General features: G+C 47.2%; 2 protein-coding genes across 9 annotated transcripts in view; one reads left to right on the forward strand and one right to left on the reverse strand.

Annotated features, from left to right (window-relative positions):
• The first annotated feature begins 1,771 nt into the window (after positions 1-1,771).
• Positions 1,772-17,519, forward strand: part of LOC135917044 (uncharacterized) — a 153,722-nt gene continuing 137,974 nt past the window's right edge. Inside the window, exon 1 of one of the 4 annotated variants that reach the window (XM_065450538.2) lies at positions 1,772-2,387. In XM_065450538.2, the coding sequence (XP_065306610.2) occupies positions 2,144-2,387 (244 nt within the window). In that variant the 5' untranslated portion in view covers positions 1,772-2,143. The remainder of the gene's footprint in view (positions 2,388-17,519) is intronic. The other 3 variants (XM_070539811.1, XM_065450537.2, XR_011515001.1) reach the window with 3 other exon arrangements.
• The window catches only part of LOC135917043 (G/T mismatch-specific thymine DNA glycosylase-like), a 436,020-nt gene continuing 420,770 nt past the window's right edge, over positions 2,270-17,519 (reverse strand). For 2 of the 5 annotated variants that reach the window (XR_010569157.2, XR_011515000.1), the window contains 2 exons: positions 8,557-8,695; positions 2,270-2,488 (listed from right to left, as the gene is read on the reverse strand). The gene's annotated coding sequence lies outside the window, so the exon portion shown is untranslated. The remainder of the gene's footprint in view (positions 2,489-8,556; positions 8,696-17,519) is intronic. The other 3 variants (XR_010569158.2, XR_010569159.2, XM_065450530.2) reach the window with 3 other exon arrangements.

Here is a 17,519-nt window from a genome sequence, read left to right on the forward strand (position 1 = left end):
GCTGTCATATTATCCGACTCACAAGCGGCTTGCCGCCTGTTTTTACAAGGAACGGCACCCAAATCAGTAATCAAAATTTTAGGCACTCAACTAGAGGGGCACCACACTATCGTCTGGTGTCCGGCACACGAGCGACTGGCAGGAAACGCTAGGGCAGACCGTATTGCTCGAGGTTTGAACGTCCGAGCAACGGCATGGCCTAGCGATGACCTTCCACCGAATTCTCGTGGCATCCTCCTTCAGCAAAGGCAGGAGCGGAGACGTTTTGGACATCCTCACTCCGATTTAAACAGCCAACAGGAGAGGGACTGGCGTCGTATTCAGACGAATACATACTCCAACCTGCACCACCTACACAGAATACACCCCACGAGGTTCACTCACGAGTGCCCGTGGTGCACAGACACACCCACACTAAACCACATCACATGGGAGTGTCCCAGGAGGCCTCCGCACATAGACAGTCCCATATTACACGAACATCCACTAATGAGGAATAGGCAGTGGGAGGCATGGCTTGCGGACGAGGGTCGGGAGAGCCAGTTGGCTCTTCTGGACCAAGCCCAGCGAGCCGCTCGTGCCAGTGGGGCCCTGGAATTGGGGCTCCAACCATCGTGCCTTGTTTTATTTACATTAATAAAGTTTTACTCTCTCTCTATTCGTGCAGTTTTCTCAACTGGCAATTAGTGATTTCGTGTTTAAGACTTATACTTTGTCGCTGATAGTTAGATGTCATTCTTGCACGAGTCAGGGCAGGCGTGGTGCCCACTTACACGAAAACAAAACTTTCTTCTGTAAATGTATGCGTCTGCGTTGGATATTCAATTTGGTACTCGATGCTTATTATTCCTACGCATTCGATTCGTATTCGGAAACATTGGTATTCGCCCATATCTAATATGTATATTCGTATAAGTATGTCGATTATATACGTATATGGGCGATCAATCCTAAGCTTTATTGAATTTTTAAAGATTGCTTGTTGCAGGTAGCATAATTCTAGTCCTTAAGCTGGATTACTCAGGGGCGGACATGCATGCGAAATCGAAACACATATTCAATTATTAATAAAAATTAATTCAATTACTTCTTAAGTGATTACGGTACATATTGCAAATTTAGAATTGTAACCGGTCGGTTTTCAAGGCGTATCCATTTGGAATGAATGTTCATAGTAACGCCATTTCTGAACTACGTTCTCAAACTCGCCGTAAAAATGCAGCGTTCCACCTACTTATTTAACAAAACGGTCTTTTATTCCTTGAAGCTCAAAAGTAACTGAAACGCAAGCTATTTCGTGCCACATTTTGGGAAATAATACATCGAAACTGGTGTCCCCCTGGAAATTAAAGTGGATAAGTCTTGCAAATTCACCGGCTACAATTTGTAAATTGCAACATATGCCTTAATATAATTAACTAAGGAGATCATTACTAATTTTTAATTAGTCGTATATGTGTTTAAAAGTTCACACGCTATTTATACGCCCGCCTCTTGGAATAACCCAGCTCAAGGACAAGAATAATGCTATCTGCCATAGGCGATGTTTAAAATTCCGTAAAACTTACAAATTATCATCCCGCATAATATTTCCGATTTTCAGCTTATCAACATGCGCAGGATCGTTACATTGGGATAAGACATCTCAATTTCGTTGTAAAGTATGCGCGTTCTATCCTACCGATATGTGTTCCTTTTATGTTCCTTAGCTCTTTCAGGCAATTCTGCGTCATCATAAAAGCTGAATGGCTCATTTATTGCGCTAATTTTACAATTAATTGAACATGTATAACATTACTGTAGACAAAAGGCATGAGTGAATACTCTTTCCTTTCATTTCCTGACACGCGTAGTTGTTTATTTTTTTATATTTCGTCCGTTTCTACATTCCCTTCGTTGAATCATTGATGCGCCCTCTTCTCTCAGCCCTGTAGCAATTACTAACGCCACTAACTGACAATGAAATATGGATATTACTTGAACAAGAAACGATCACGCGCGACTGCGAAGCGAACGCTTCGGAGGGCGTCGAACGGCCGCCAGCCGCGCTTCGACCCGCCGGTCACGTGACGCCGCCGCACCGCGGCGACGCGTGCAGTGCCCGACGGCGGCAGAAGCTGCAGCGCGCACTGCCGACCGCAGCATGTTCGCTCTCGTGACGCCGTCACCACCGCCGCCGCCGCCGCCGATTATACTCGTGCAGCAGCAACGGGAAGCGTCGCCACGGTTGCGACGCCGCAACAGGGACAAGGCGTTCCCCGTCGAGGAGTTCGTGGACGCCGTGCAGCAACACCGCTTCCTCTTCGACCGCAACGAGCCGGAATTCAAGAACGTCGCCATGAAGGAGGCCATGTGGGAAGCCATCGGTCAGCAGTTCGGAATATCAGGTAGGCGCCGGAATGCGGCGCTTTCCGGCCTCGCCGCTCGGCGGCTGCAGAGGGAGCGGCAGCTGCGCGGAGGGCTTTTCGAAAGAGCTCACAGCGCATTCCTGCAGGCCGCGAAGCGCGCCCGGTTTGAATTAGAGGTGTGCGCCGTGTTACTAGAGGGAAATCTGGCGCTGCTGCGCTCGATTAAAATTCTCGATTTTCTTTAAATACGTCTTCCTACACTTTTAACCTTACGTCACCTCTCTGCTTTTGAGCCACCAATCCTCCCGTCGCTTTTTGCTAATTTCCACCGCATATTTATTTACCTGACTATTATCTCTGAACCCAAGGGCCTCAGGAAGCGTGACTGTGGCCGCATCGACATCGGGATTAATACCATAACATTTTAGTATGAGGTGTTCTATTGTTTCTACAGATTTACCACACACAGTACATGTGTCTTCTTCGTTAAATTTCTTTTTATAGCCCCGCGTTCTAAGACATCCTGACCTAGCTTCAAAGAGAAGGGCATTGCCTCTTGAGTTATCATAAAACGCTTCCTTTCTGATCTGCTGTTTCCAGTCTCGATATAGTTCAACACTATGCTTCTTTCCCATTGAATTTATCCAATTTTTACCTTCCGCGTTTTTAACCTGTCGTTTAATGCTCTGTCTTTCTTCGTCCTCGTGTCTGGCATACTTACTGGTTAGCTTCCTAGTTCTTTTGCGCCATTGAGTCAACGCTCTTTCTGTATAGGTATTTAAATACCTTAGCTGCCCACTTGTTATCGTCCAATTTCCTCAGGCGCTTTTCGTATAAGATTTTACTCTGAGCTCCCCGTGCTTCGAACGATGCCCAGCCCATATCTCCCTGTACTGCTTCGTTTGTGGTTTTCCCGTGGGCACATAGTGCTAACCTTCCCACAGCTCTCTGATTTACTTCTAGTCTCGACTGAACCTCTGCCCTTAAACACAGGACCGCATTCCTGAAAGTAAGCTCCGGCACCATTACTCCCTTCCAAGTACCACCTCTCAGTACCTCATACCTGTTGTACCCCCACAATGCCCTATGTTTCATTATCCCGGCACCTCTTCGCCCTTTAGCTATGAGAGACTGTTCGTGCTTTTCCGTGTACATCTGCCCTTTGTTTATCCATACCCAGAGATATTTGTATTCTGCCACTCGGGGGTATTTCATGGCCTTGTATTGTAAGCTCCTGATCAGTTGTATCGTTTAAAAACATCCCACCGGACTTAGCTGTTCTAAAACTGAAACCTAAACTGTCTCCTTCGTCTCCACAGTAATTAACCAGAGTTTGCAAATCTTCCTGGCTATCTGCTAATAGTACAATATCGTCCGCATACATTAAACCCGGTAGTCATTGCTCAACAACCTTTTCGCCTAATCTGTACGACAGATTATACCCTAGATTGCTTCGTTGTAATCGTCTTTCCATGCTTATCATATCAGCGGTGATAGAGGACAACCTTGCCTTAATCCTTTGTGAACCTCGACAGTTGTCGTACTCTTGATTCCTTCCCACGTTATTTCAACATTATTTTCTCGATATAGTACCTGTAGAAAATCAATTACCTCATTACCGATACCTTCAGCTTTTAATATGTTCCACAGGAGTTCCCTGTTCACATTGTCGTATGCACCACTTATGTCCAGGAAGGCTAAATACAGAGGTCTATTTTCCGCCTTAGCTGTTTCTATGCACTGGGTAAGCACGAACAGGCTATCATCTAAGCGGCTACCACTTCTGAACCTGTTCTGAAGTTCTCCAAGTATTCTATTACTTTCTACCCATGACTGCATTTTTAATTTCACCGTGTGCATCGCCAGCCTATATATAACTGATGTTATTGTAATTGGTCGGAAAGATTTTATGTTCTTCTTATCACCTTTCCCTTTATAAATCAAATTCATTTTACTCTGTTTCCAGCTCTGCGGAATTTGCTTATTTGTTATGACTGCCTCCAATGCTTTTATCAGCATTTCCTTGCTTCTTGAGCCAAGTTCATTAATTAACTTGATTGGAATTTCGTCTATCCCCGCGGACGTGCATTTTGGAACATTTGCTTCCGCCTTTTTCCAGTTAAGATTGGTCAATTCTAAGCTGTTTTCTATTATGCTATTCTGTGTTGCTCCCTCACTTGGGGCGATTACCCTATCGTCTTTCCTAAATGACTCTGCTATAACTGAACCAATGTAGTTCACAGCGTCATCTCCCTCTAAACAATTTCCTTCGGCATCGTGAATCTGTTCCTCTTTTCTGTGATTAGCTTTACCCAGCCAGCTTATATGGTTCCAGAATTTTCTTGACCCCCCTTTAGTTACATCGCGAACTTCAGCCAGCCAGCGATCAGAGAACTGCTTTATTTTAGCCTGGACGAGGACCTGCACTTGTTGTTTCTTTTGTCGATAATATTTCCATTTTTGGCCTATTTCCTCTTCAGATAACTGCGCCCTCTTTGCTTCCCTGTGTTCCCGAGATGCCCACCGTTGTTGTTCGATGGCCTCTCTATCTTCCTTATTCCACCAACTTCGTGGCTTCCCCTTTCCTCTCCAGCGGTTTACTCCTTTTACCTCTTTTATTTTTGCACTAATGAGTAGTTCTAACTGATTATAATCATAGCATACCACAGCGCAGCAGCGCCAGATTTCCCTCTAGGTACTGTAGTGAGAAACTCTATGGTCTGCGAGGCTCGTGTTGGCTGGTGTTGCAAGAGGCTTCGTCTAAAATGTGGATATGGCTACGCAAATAACGCGTTCTCAAAGTAAAATCTTCATAAAATGTTTCCATTCACGCATATTACATCTTTACTCACCCACGATGCATGACCAAGCGAAGAAAAGCAAGAACAGACGACCAACTGTTTCAAAGCGAGCGCGAGCCTTGTCGTCTGTCTTCCAACTTTAGCGGCCCGCTAATAGTCGTATACACAATAACAAGTTCTCATAGTTAAATAAAACGTGTTTTCGCGTAATAATAAAGTTAAAACAACTCTTCACGTGCTGTTCTAGTAGAAAATGAATCATTGTGACAGATGGAACGGTACTTGCCGAGCGTGTCTTAAAGGCGTCCTGTCTCTACGAGAACGATGCCACTCCGAATCCACAATATACCGGCATTCCCATGCATACCACAGCGCAGCAGCGCCAGATTTCCCTCTAGGTAATGTAGTGAGAAACTCTATGGGGTGCCTCCACGTGGGTGCCTCGATGCATAGAGTTTCCTACAAAAATTTTTGTAGGAAACTATGCCTCGATGCGCGCCATGATGCACGCGCTCCCCTCCGCCGCCGTGCAGGGTGAAGACAACCGCGTCGTCTGCTACGGCGTTCGCCATTATGATGCCCGCTCCATCGGCAGTCAACTGGCGTCGCGCAGCTGCATGTACAGTGCGCTTTGATAGGTGTGTTGCTTTAATGTCGAGAACACGAAATTTTCGTATCAGCAGTGTGAAGGTATCAGTTTAATATTCTGTCATTTTTATTTTTAGTTAGGAAGTTCCAACTGGACTTGCTGGCAGCAGAAAACTGCCGTCCACGCCAGCCCCGCAGACCCCTAAAGAACGTCTTGTTGGGCTAGCTAGTGACTGTTCACCATGTTTAAAGGCACGAAACATACGCAGGCACGAGTCCCTCCGTCTTTCGCTGTGTATGTGTGTGTCTCGAGCCTTTAACGAAAGTGTAAAGACTGTTTGGCTGCCAGCTGAAAACCGAATTTGTTTGACAAACCGCGTGCCGCCACGGGACAAAAGAATAATTGTCATCGCACACCCTACTTTCAAATCTTGTTTTCGAATCATTCATCAGTTAGCCCATTTACGGCTGAATGTCTGTGTTACCTGTCTGTCTTACCTGTTTGTGTCTGTGTTACCTGTGCAGACATTTGCGAATTTTTTAACGTCGCATATTTCAACCAATATCACATCCACGGCCTTTCGTTGTGATTTCGTAGCATGGGGTGTGATGGATCCGTGGTAGAGGGCATATGAAATTTCGACCACCTGAGGTTTTATTCACATGCGGCCGATACCGAACTAGTACACAGAACCATGCGCTTAACCTCTTTAGAAACTCGGCCGCCGCGGCCGGGTGGCTCCCACGTCCTCATTATCAGCAGTTGAGCGCGATAGCTACGGAGCTTGTACATCCGGGCCGATTTTATTGCTTCATTGTAGTTCAAAACGTAATTTGTATTTGTTCTGTGGTATATTACACACTAATACTACGAAATAAACCATTTCTGGCGCATTTTTTGTTTAGCTTGAGTGTATAGCATGCGCTTTCATTGAACGTGTTATTTTGCGGCCGTATTCTGTTTAGCAGTGCTTCCATGGTTATTCTTAATTTTGTTTTGAATTCTTTTACCTTACTGTAAATATGCAGATGAGCGTAAACAAAATATTGAATACATACCAAATTATTTAGTGCCTTACATGGGGCTTATATTGCACTAAATCACGACTCTCACGTAGTAATTGACTATAAAGCCCTGTTTAGCATATTTTCTGCACGAATATATTGTCAACTGGTAATTGCTATAAACCGGTCATCCATGCTGTTAAAATAAAGTGGCCACACAGCTTCTTAACACTGAGAAAAAGTGCATTCAATAGATAGCAATTTCCGATGTGATAGCTTGTTTATTTGGTCGGGAACTTTAAGGATTTCAAAAACAACAAGTGCTACAACTCACTACAAATTAACTGCAGCGCATGTCTTTCTTCCATGCCCACTAATTCTCGCCGCTTCGAGCTGGCCCAGGTGAATGCTTAGCCTTATACTCTTGCATAACTTGATATCAGCATGTCTTCCAGAGAATCCTTGTGTTGCTGGCATGCCTCCAGACTGCACTGAGCCCTCTTGATTAAATATTCTGTCACAGCCTTTAGAGGAGACTTCAGGGTGAACAGGTTGTCAGTCCAGGACGTGATTCCTTTAAAGTGCTCTTCCCAGGATGTGAGCAAGCTCATAACTTCATCGCTCGGATAACATAAGTTGTTGCCATCATGAACATACTCGTTTAGTGCAGTTAAATATGCATGCTCATGGCTCATCGAGCCCAGCATTGCAGCCCTGCACTGCTCGCAGTTTTTTTTCTTCAAAATTACTTTCACAAGAAAGCCACCAATATGATGCAAGATGCTGCACTCAACTGAAGTCAGTGCTTCTTCCAGTCATTCTGTGAGTGGTTCGTGCACTGGGGCACGCAACACCGGGGCATTTCGGACCAGAAAACACCGTGCACGTGTCTCTCTCGACCGACCGTAACAAAATGTGGGGAGCGCAATGGTGGCCGGCGGTCGGAAGGCGGCACTGACCCCTTCACAGAATGACTCCACCCTTCGAGAGGGCGCGCGCATCGAGGCACCCTAGTGGCATGCATGGGACTGCCGGCATATCGGCATTTGGATAGGCGTCGTTCTTGGAGAGCCAGGCAAGCACCGTTCCATCTCTCACAATGATAAATTTTCTACTAAAACAGCATGCAAAAAGCTGTTTCAGCTTTATTATTACACAAAAGCATGTTTTGTTTAACTATGAGAACTTGTTATTGCATGTACAATTATATGAAAAGTATCAGCGGACCGCTAAAGTTGGAAGACAGACTACAAGATTCATGCTCGCTTTGGAACAATTGGTCGTCTGTTCTTGCTTTTCTTCGCTTGGTTATGCATTGTAGGTGAGTAAAATTCACTGGAAGATGTAATATGCGTCAATGGGAACATTTTATGTAGATTTTACTTTAATAACGCGTTATTTGTGTAGTCATATCCACGTTTTAGACGAAGCCTCTTACAACACCAGCCAACACAAGCCTCGCACACACCCATACTATAGTGCCTAGAATATACTGGCTAGTGTGCCGTGCACCCACTCTTTTCAGTGGCGTAGTATGGCGCCGCCTGCAATGAATGCCCACGGTGGCGGACAGAAGTCGCTGCCATACAGGTGGGTACAGACTGCTCGTGTCGTCTGCTTCGCACATCAGTTTCGCAGTGGTTGCGTCAGTTTTTATGTTTGCGTTTTCTGTCTTATTACAGCGTTGCGTGTTTGTTCTTGGTTTTGTAAAAGAGTGAGTGCGTAGCTGCTGTGTTTGTGTGCTTGTCATTACGAGAACTATGCGCTGGCGGTGAAAAAATGAAGAAGCTAAAGAGAGAGTGCGAGGAGAATACCTGCTTTGTGCCATTGTGTAGAAGCGGCTACCGCTCGAACAAAGGGCGTGTATCCTTGTTCACTCCACCATCTGATACGAAGCGGTAGCAGAATGGGCTAGAATGACCAGGAGAACGGACAGAAGGCTGGCACCAACTGCTGTGATTTGTGAAAAACATTTAGAAAACAGTTTAGTCCAGCGTGCGTTCTCTATTACCGTGGATTAACGGCGTTGGCCACGAGATTTCCCGCGATAAAACACGCCTATAACCCTACGCCATACCAACGATATTGCTACGGAACAGTATTTGCAATGACGAAGAGGCGAGCAATGAGAAGACGACGACGACGATTGTAGGCTAGCGCGGGCTGTTGCCTCTTGGCCAAGTGCGGCATATTCCCTTGTAAATATACTTGTGTATAGCTTTTCGTTGTCATCTTCTCACTGCTCGCCTCTTCGTCATTGCAAATACTGTTCCGTAGCACTATTTCCTGAGTATCCTAAGCATGTACCTCGTGAGTGCCAGGAAAAAGAAAAACAAGAAAAAATTAGCAGTAGTGCTTTGAACTACTATAGTGCAGGTTATGTACATTGCACGAAAGATCACTGTAAAAAATTCTTGAACACAGTGTGCAGGCTTAATTCCTCTATGTAAGTAAAGCTGAAGCTAGTGCCAACGCTGCTTCATATTGCACTATACCCATTTTGACAATGGTGGCCTTGTCTATCTTAGTCAGACCTTGTCAACCACTGTGAAGGCCATTGAAGGTGCTTTTACTGTGTTCTTTAGCAAAAACAAGTTACATGCAGCGAGTCTAGCTGATTTTTCAGGTCAGCTCCAGACACTGGCGTTTCCGCAACTAGGGTGCCCAGAGCATGAAAAACCATGGCTTTGACAGCAGTTGTAAAGCTCTGTTTTATTGAGGTTTGGGTTTTTGTAAAAGGCATCAACAAAGAGAGGCAAGTGCAAAGGCAACGGCAGAAGCTTCTTAAACTGCGTCACTGCCACTAAATCTATCTTCTTCATGTATGTGTGCATTATCTCATATCTAGTGCTGTCTTAATTGTGCTTGCGTTTGACTGTTACGCTTGAATAAAATCTTTGTTACGCTCAAATAAAAGACATGTTTCCTATTTTCGTTCACGATATCAGAAATAAAAAGAAATCTGCACGTATTTACCTGGTATAAAGAATGTATAGTACAAGGAACACCACATTTCATTTTACAGGCTAACTTACTAATTTACTCATTATCACACCCTCAGGGCCCAATGGACATGATGAGGAGATAGTTACATGGTTTACAAACAATCAAAAACAATCATACCTATGAGGACAACAGTATAAGATAAATAGGCAGAAACAGCAGCAAATAAAATAAAAAGAAAGAACAGCGAAATTCGAGCCATTTCAGAAGATGATCGGTTACAATGGCCTTGAATGGTTATGCATTAATGTAACATTAATAGAACAGTAACGTAACCTTGAAATTCTCTTGCTTTGTTAGAATAATAAAATGCAGCCTAAAGCTTGCCCTTGAAAAAATTATGCTACCATCATCGCTAGAATAAAAAACAAGTGTCCTTACTTATCGCCTAAGAGACACGAAGGCGAACGCTATGTGAAGTTTACTGTAATCCATGCTAATCCTCCCTCATCCGCTCTAATCCACCTTAACCCTCCTTATTCCCCCTGATTCACCTTAATCCAATCGCTAATCAATAAATAAATTTGCTAATCATTAATCATCTCAGCTGGACATGCTTTTAGTTCGCTTCTGGCCTTCCTTGGATCGTGTGATATATTCTGTACCTCACAACACGACCTTGAAACATGGAGATCTAAGGCCTTAAAAATTAAGTTTTCTCTTCGCCAGCATGAAACACATGAGGTTCTCCGCTAGAAGCCGGGCTGAGCTAGCACAAGCTTTTCAAGCAAGCAACAAGCGCTAAAGAAGCCTGTCGTAATCAAAACAAACCCTAATCAGTAATCAGTTGCCCACATTTGAACTATGCTGCTGCTACGGCTTAATAAAAACAAGAAGCGCAGCAACCCGCTTGCCTATGCCGTGGAAACACGGTGGGTTACGAAGACCGGATGGTGCCACGGCACCCACCTGTACTGCAGCGCTCCTAGCAGCAGCCACCAGCATTCATTGCATCCGGTGCCACCTGAGAGGCCATGGACGGCACACTAGCCAGTATATTCTAGGCACTATACATATACGCCTCGTGCAGCGCCTATAGACCGTTTTTTCATGGGTGCCACCATATTGCTATGCAGTGGTGCCATCTATGGGCAGTCGGCATGCTGGCTTGGGTGAGTGCTCCGTTTTGCATGACAGCTTGGCCATAGTTTCTGGCTTTTGTTTTCATGCTCGTGCAGTCTATTTAGTATGACGTGGCGTCTTCTACGTGGAAAACGGTTCTGTGAGATGTACTGAACTGCTTTAAGTCGGTATGGCCGGACTTTCTGCTGGCGTTGAGGCAGACGAAGCACGCAGCCCTATGTGTGCGCGCCTGTTTGAACCTACGATCAGCCTCGGATATCAATTGTATATCTCTGAAAGCTCCATTCCCTAATGTGGCCTTATTGCAGTATTATGCTCTAGTTCTAAGCTGCAGTCTAGGAGCAATGAAGCATACACAATGATTGTAACAGCATGGGTGCCATTCTGCTACGATGGGAGCTGCGCTGTTATACTTTGACAAGCGTTCAAACTGTTAGCTGCAGATTAGATTGCCTGACTCCTTGGTTCGGTGGATGAGGTTTCCACTCATGAATGAAATAGTTTTGGTTACTAATAACAGCATACCTTACAATGGGAACTATACTTGTCCAGCAAAGCGATCGCTTACGAACTGTGCGAGCGTCCTAGGCAGTGGTAGGTGCTGGATTACAGATATCTTTGTTCTATATAGCGCATGTCCAAGCATGCGGCATCGAAGTTTATAAATCTATAAACGTTGTGCGCCGTGACTATGCGAGATTGTACGGCGTGGCTAGCCCGGTTTATCTTTATTTTTCGAGAAAGAGGATGATAACTGAATTTTTTTTTTTCGGTTATGTTCATTCTGTTGTCTACGACACACTCCCATGTATTATGGAAATTTTGTCCTCAAAAACAGCCATCGCATTGTTTTTATGCGATCTATCTTGGATATTAGGGCTTTACAGGGCAAAAAGTCAATGCCAAAGCACATAGCGTATATATATATGTATCACGCTGGTTCACCAACTGCAGTGATCGCTGTGTTGAGCAGCGCCATCGGCCTCATTCAGGAGGCTAGTGTTGTAGACATATAGTGATTTCAAGCCTACTAGATTTGAAATGCATGAGAACGATGCTGGTGTATTGCAAATATTTGATAGCGCCTGCTGCTGACATGTTTCGTGGTTGTCTTAGGTTGGCTGTACACGAGCATGCGCTTTTATGTTTTAGTCCCTAGGCCAAGTGATCAGATAGGGGGCAGATTTACCATTTCATGCTGGTAATGCAGACACCAGTTCTCTTCGTTTAAATAATATCGATATACGCAAAATAGTTCACAACACATACACGCACCGTGGTGAATAATGCGCGTCACATGTTTGCGCCCCAAGAGATATTTCCGCGTACATAGTTATCGACGCACCGAAGGGCTTCCTTGACGACCTTATATCAACGGATATTATGTAAATTTCGCAAAGTACGATCTAAAACATCTCGAAATTGTTCCACAGCATGCTACAGCAATACTTTCAAGCTTTCAGAGAGCCCTTAATTGCAAAATATTTGTTCTTAGCTCTTACAGGAGCATGTTTAATAAGCATATATTCGCTCAACTACACCATATCCAAGACAGGCTCCAAACTACTCATTTGCTTTCCAAAATCAATTATTTAAAAGATAATTAACATACCTTCGTGAATTATGCACACAACCGCTCAACTTGCTCCGTATCCGGAGGTTACCATCTGAACACTTGAATGATAACAATAATGTCAGGAAGATTTACATTGATCTATTTCTAATAATTTGGCACCATTAAGAAAAGGCCGCCTGTATTGATAGTGCAGTAGGCACCTAATAAAGCAGGTACGAATGCTCGGACAGGTTTTCTTGATGCAATTTAAGTTGATGAACTTAGAACACATGTACCCAACTGTGCACCTCTGTCTTTACAATGTATTCTCCTACATTGTACAAGAAACTCCTCAGCGCCACAGTACATTAAAAAAGGTGTGTGGGAGCATTATTTGCTCTCCCTAATAGATTTCTGAGTGTTCGTGGCATCATGCAGTCTTGTTTTCCTGGCATCATCAGCAATGAAAACAGCACATACCTAGGGGCCCAAGCAGGTAGACTACTTCTGCCACTGGGTCGGCGTAAGATTACAGACAGACAGACGGACGGACGGACAGACAGTGAATTCGGGTCTGCTTTATCTTGCAGGAGTAATTGACATATCGCGCAACAGAAGGTCTCCAGACTGATGTATGATGACGACATTCTGCGACTAGCGTACAATGCATGTGATTTAGACACTTGCGAATATTTGTGGCAACACGGTGACAAACCTAGGCCTTAAGTTTAGCACAGATAAATCAGGAATTATGATATTGTTACGTAGGAAGACACCGACGAAAAGCTATTTACAAGTATATTTACAAGGCTATACGCCGCAGTTGACCAAGAGGCAACAGCCCGCGCTAGCTTCCAATCGTCGTCTTCTTCTTCTTCCTGCTCGGCTCTTCATTGGGAATACTACCCCGTAGCACTACCCCCGGCGGCAAAAGCGCCGTCCCGGAGCGACTAAAGGCTGGACTCTGAAGCAGTGTAGTAGCTCTTGAGCCTACTGACGTGCACGACATCACTAGACGCCAGAGTAGATGACGAGGTTGAGCTCACAGGAGCAATTTCATAAGTCACAGGCGTCACCTGGCGCAGCACGCGGTAGGGCCCTGTGTATCGCGAAAGGAGCTTTTTGGAAAGTCCAACGTGACGACAGGGCGACCACAGGAGCACGAGTGCACCAGGCGAAAACTGTACGTCACGGTGGCGGGCGTTGTACTGACGCTGCTGCGTGGTTTGCGAGTCCGTCAGTCGAGCACGGGCAAGCTGGCGTGCATGATCGGCGAGGGCGATGGCGTCGCGCGCATACTCGGTTGTTGAGGTCGCAGCAGGAGGAAGTACCGTGTCAAGGGGCAAGGTCGGTTCGCGACCGTAGAGTAGATAAAATGGAGAAAATCCGGCGGTGTCGTGCCGGGAAGAATTGTAAGCAAAGGTGACGTAAGGAAGGGCAACGTCCCAGTCGTGGTGGTCCTTCGAAACGTACTTGGACAGCATGTCGGTAAGAGTACGGTTTAAGCGCTCTGTCAGGCCATTGGTTTGAGGATGGTATGAGGTAGTCAGCTTGTGTTGAATAGAGCAGGAATGCACAATGTCGGCGATAACTTTCGAGAGGAAGTTACGACCACGGTCAGTAAGCAACTGTCGCGGGGCGCCATGCACTAAGATAATGTCACGCAAGAGAAAGTCCGCGACGTCAGTGGCGCAACTGGTAGGAAGAGCCCGCGTGATAGCGTACCGGGTGGCGTAATCAGTTGCGACGGCTACCCATTTGTTCTCAGAGGATGACGTGGGAAAGGGACCGAGGAGGTCTAATCCAACACGAAAAAACGGTTCCACAGGGATGGGGATCGGCTGGAGATGACCGGAAGGTAGCACCTGAGGCGTTTTCCGACGCTGGCAGGGATCACAGGCAGCAATATAGCGTCGGACGGAGCGAGCAAGACCAGGCCAATAGAAGCGGCGGCGGACGCGGTCGTACGTGCGGGTTACGCCAAGATGTCCTGCAGTGGGTGCGTCATGCATCTGAAAGAGCACAGTCTGTCGTAGATGTTTTGGCACGACAAGAAGAAGATCAGGGCCATCAGGGAGGAAGCTCCTTCGGTACAGAATGCCGCCCTGGAGGACATATCGGCGAACGGATGCGTCGGTAGGTGTAGAGCGCAGACGCTCGATGAGTACTCGCAGCGATGGGTCTCGGTACTGCTCATCGGCGATGTTAGCGAAGGCAGACACAGAGAAAATGCCGTCGACGGTACTACCGTCGGCGTCGTCAGGCTCGTCTACCGGGTAGCAAGACAGGCAGTCAGCGTCCTTGTGTAGTCGGCCAGATTTGTAGGTGACAGAGAACGAATATTCTTGGAGGCGTAAGGCCCAGCGACCAAGTCTTCCTGAAGGGTCTTTCAATGAGCATAACCAACAAAGCGCGTGATGGTCTGTGATGACGGAAAAGTGTCGGCCATATAAGTATGGGCGGAACTTCGCAACCGCCCAAACTAGGGCCAGACACTCACGCTCAGTGATGGAATAGTTGCGCTCCGCGGGTGAGAGGAGCCTGCTGGCGTAAGCGATAACACGGTCGTGGCCACGCTGGCGTTGTGCCAGTACTGCGCCAATACCGTGACCGCTGGCATCAGTACGGACTTCGGTAGGCGCAGAAGGATAGAAATGGGCCAGAACGGGAGGCGTTGTGAGAAGATCGATGAGAAGCGAGAATGCAGAGGCCTCGTTATCGCCCCACTGGAAAGGGGCGTCTTTTTTCAAAAGCTCGGTTAGTGGTCGTGCTATGGCCGCGAAATTTTTGACGAAACGGCGGAAGTACGAGCAAAGGCCGATGAAGCTGCGCACATCCTTGACACACTTCGGAACAGGGAAGTGCGTAACAGCATGGATCTTGCCTGGGTCCGGTTGCACTCCGTTCGCGTCAACGAGATGTCCAAGGACAGTAATCTGGCGACGGCCGAATTGGCACTTCGATGCGTTGAGTTGCAGACCGGCTCGCCGAAAAACGTCCAGGACTGCTGAGAGGTGCTCGAGGTGCGTAGCGAATGTTGGGGAGAATACTATAACGTCGTCCAAGTAGCACAGGCATGTGGACCATTTGAAACCGTGAAGAAGGGAGTCCATCATTCGTTCAAAAGTGGCAGGAGCATTACATAGGCCGAACGGCATCACCTTGAATTGATAAAGACCATCGGGTGTCACAAAGGCAGTCTTCTCGCGGTCGAGATCGTCCACGGCAATCTGCCAATAGCCGGAGCGAAGGTCAATAGAGGAGAAATAGCGAGCACCGTGGAGGCAGTCAAGGGCGTCATCAATCCGAGGTAGGGGATACACGTCCTTTTTGGTAACCCTGTTAAGGTGCCGATAATCCACGCAAAAGCGCCATGAGCCATCCTTCTTTTTTACCAGCACAACCGGTGACGCCCATGGACTACATGACGGTTCAATAATGTTCTTGGCAAGCATTTTGCGAACTTCGGTGTGAATCACTTGACGCTCAGCCGGTGATACTCGATACGGGCGGCGATGAATGGGAGGGGCATCTCCGGTATTAATGCGATGTTTAACAGCTGTTGTTTGGGCCAAAGGACGATCGTTAAAGTCAAAAATATCTTGGTAGGACATCAGAACGCGGTAGAGCGCACGAGCGTGCTCGGACGGCATGTCGGGTGCAATCATTTTCTGTAAGTTGGCGATGGCACAAGTTGCCGACTGCGATGGTAGAGGAGGATTGGTTGAATTGTCGTCTACTGAAATCGATGCTACAGAGTGATCCTCGAATGAGCAAAGTTGGGCCAGAGACATCCCGCGTGGCAGCACTTGTGTCGTCAAGGCAAAATTGACCACTGGCAGGCAGACGCAATTCGCCGTAATAGATAAAATAGTATGAGGTAGTGAGATCCCGTGTGTAAGGAGGACGTCTTGCATAGGAGCCGCGATGTAGTGACCGTCGGGCACTGGTGGGGATGACACGAAGTCAACGTAAGTCAGTGCCGAAGGTGGCAAACGAACGAAGTCGACGGAACTGAGGCGAGGAAGGTGTTGTTCAGCGGGATCCAGAACAGGCAGGTCGAGGCGGAGAGTACTGGCGGAGCAATCGATGAGAGCAGAATGTGTGGAGAGGAAGTCGAGGCCGAGGATGATGTCGTGGGGACAGTGAGCGATGACTGTGAATAGCACGGTAGTGGAGCGATCGGCGAAGGAGACACGGGCGGCACACATACCAATTACGGGGGCTGTTCCGCCATCGGCGACACGGACAACAGGCGTCGTGGCGGGCGTGATTATTTTCCTCAGCCGGGTACGAAAATCCGCGCTCATTACCGACAAATGCGCCCCAGTGTCTATGAGAGCTGATACAGGAACACCGTCGACTTGCACGGAAAGAAGGTTCAGATGAGTGGGCAACGTCAGGAGAGGATTTGGCGGCGTAGGGAGCAATGCAGCGTCACCTCGAGGCGCTGCATCGTCTAGTTTTCCGGCTGGGAGCGGCGTCCGAAGGGAGTCGGCGAATAGGAACGACGGGGCTGGGGAGAGCGAGATTGTCGTCGTTGGGGCGAAGGCGAACGAGAATAGGGTCGGTTCGGCGCAGGAGAATCGGTGGCGGCATTATCTGAGCGGGCAGCATAGGGACGAGAAAGGCCACCTGGGGGGCGAGAGTAGGCAGTATATGTAGACTGGTTCAGGGAACTCCAGCGACTGCGGCAGTGCCGAGAAATGTGCCCAATTCGATGGCAGTGAAAATAAATCGGCTTGTCGTCTGCAGTGCGCCATTCAGAGGTGTTGCGGAAACGTGGTGGGTAAGAAGGTGCGGGACGGGGTGGAATCGAAGATGCCGGGTGGGGATCAGGGCGATGGGCCGAGCAGATGGTGTGAATACCCATGTTGGCGAACTCCTGGCGGACAACTGCCTGGATCAGCGAAACAGGGACTGCAGGTGCATTGGAGGGGCTGGAGTCGAACGCAGCCGGATAGGCGGCCTCGAGCTCACGCCGAACAATCCTGGTAACATCGCCAGTGTTGTTGGGACGAGGAGCGTCGGCACAGGAAGATGTCGCTGGGGTGTTGGGCAGACGGGCAAACCCCGTAGCAATATTTAATGAAAGGACGAATAATTACATAATGTCAATTCAACAGCAAGTCATAC

Source organism: Dermacentor albipictus, chromosome 6 (assembly GCF_038994185.2).
Source record: "Dermacentor albipictus isolate Rhodes 1998 colony chromosome 6, USDA_Dalb.pri_finalv2, whole genome shotgun sequence".
NCBI lineage: Eukaryota > Metazoa > Arthropoda > Arachnida > Ixodida > Ixodidae > Dermacentor > Dermacentor albipictus.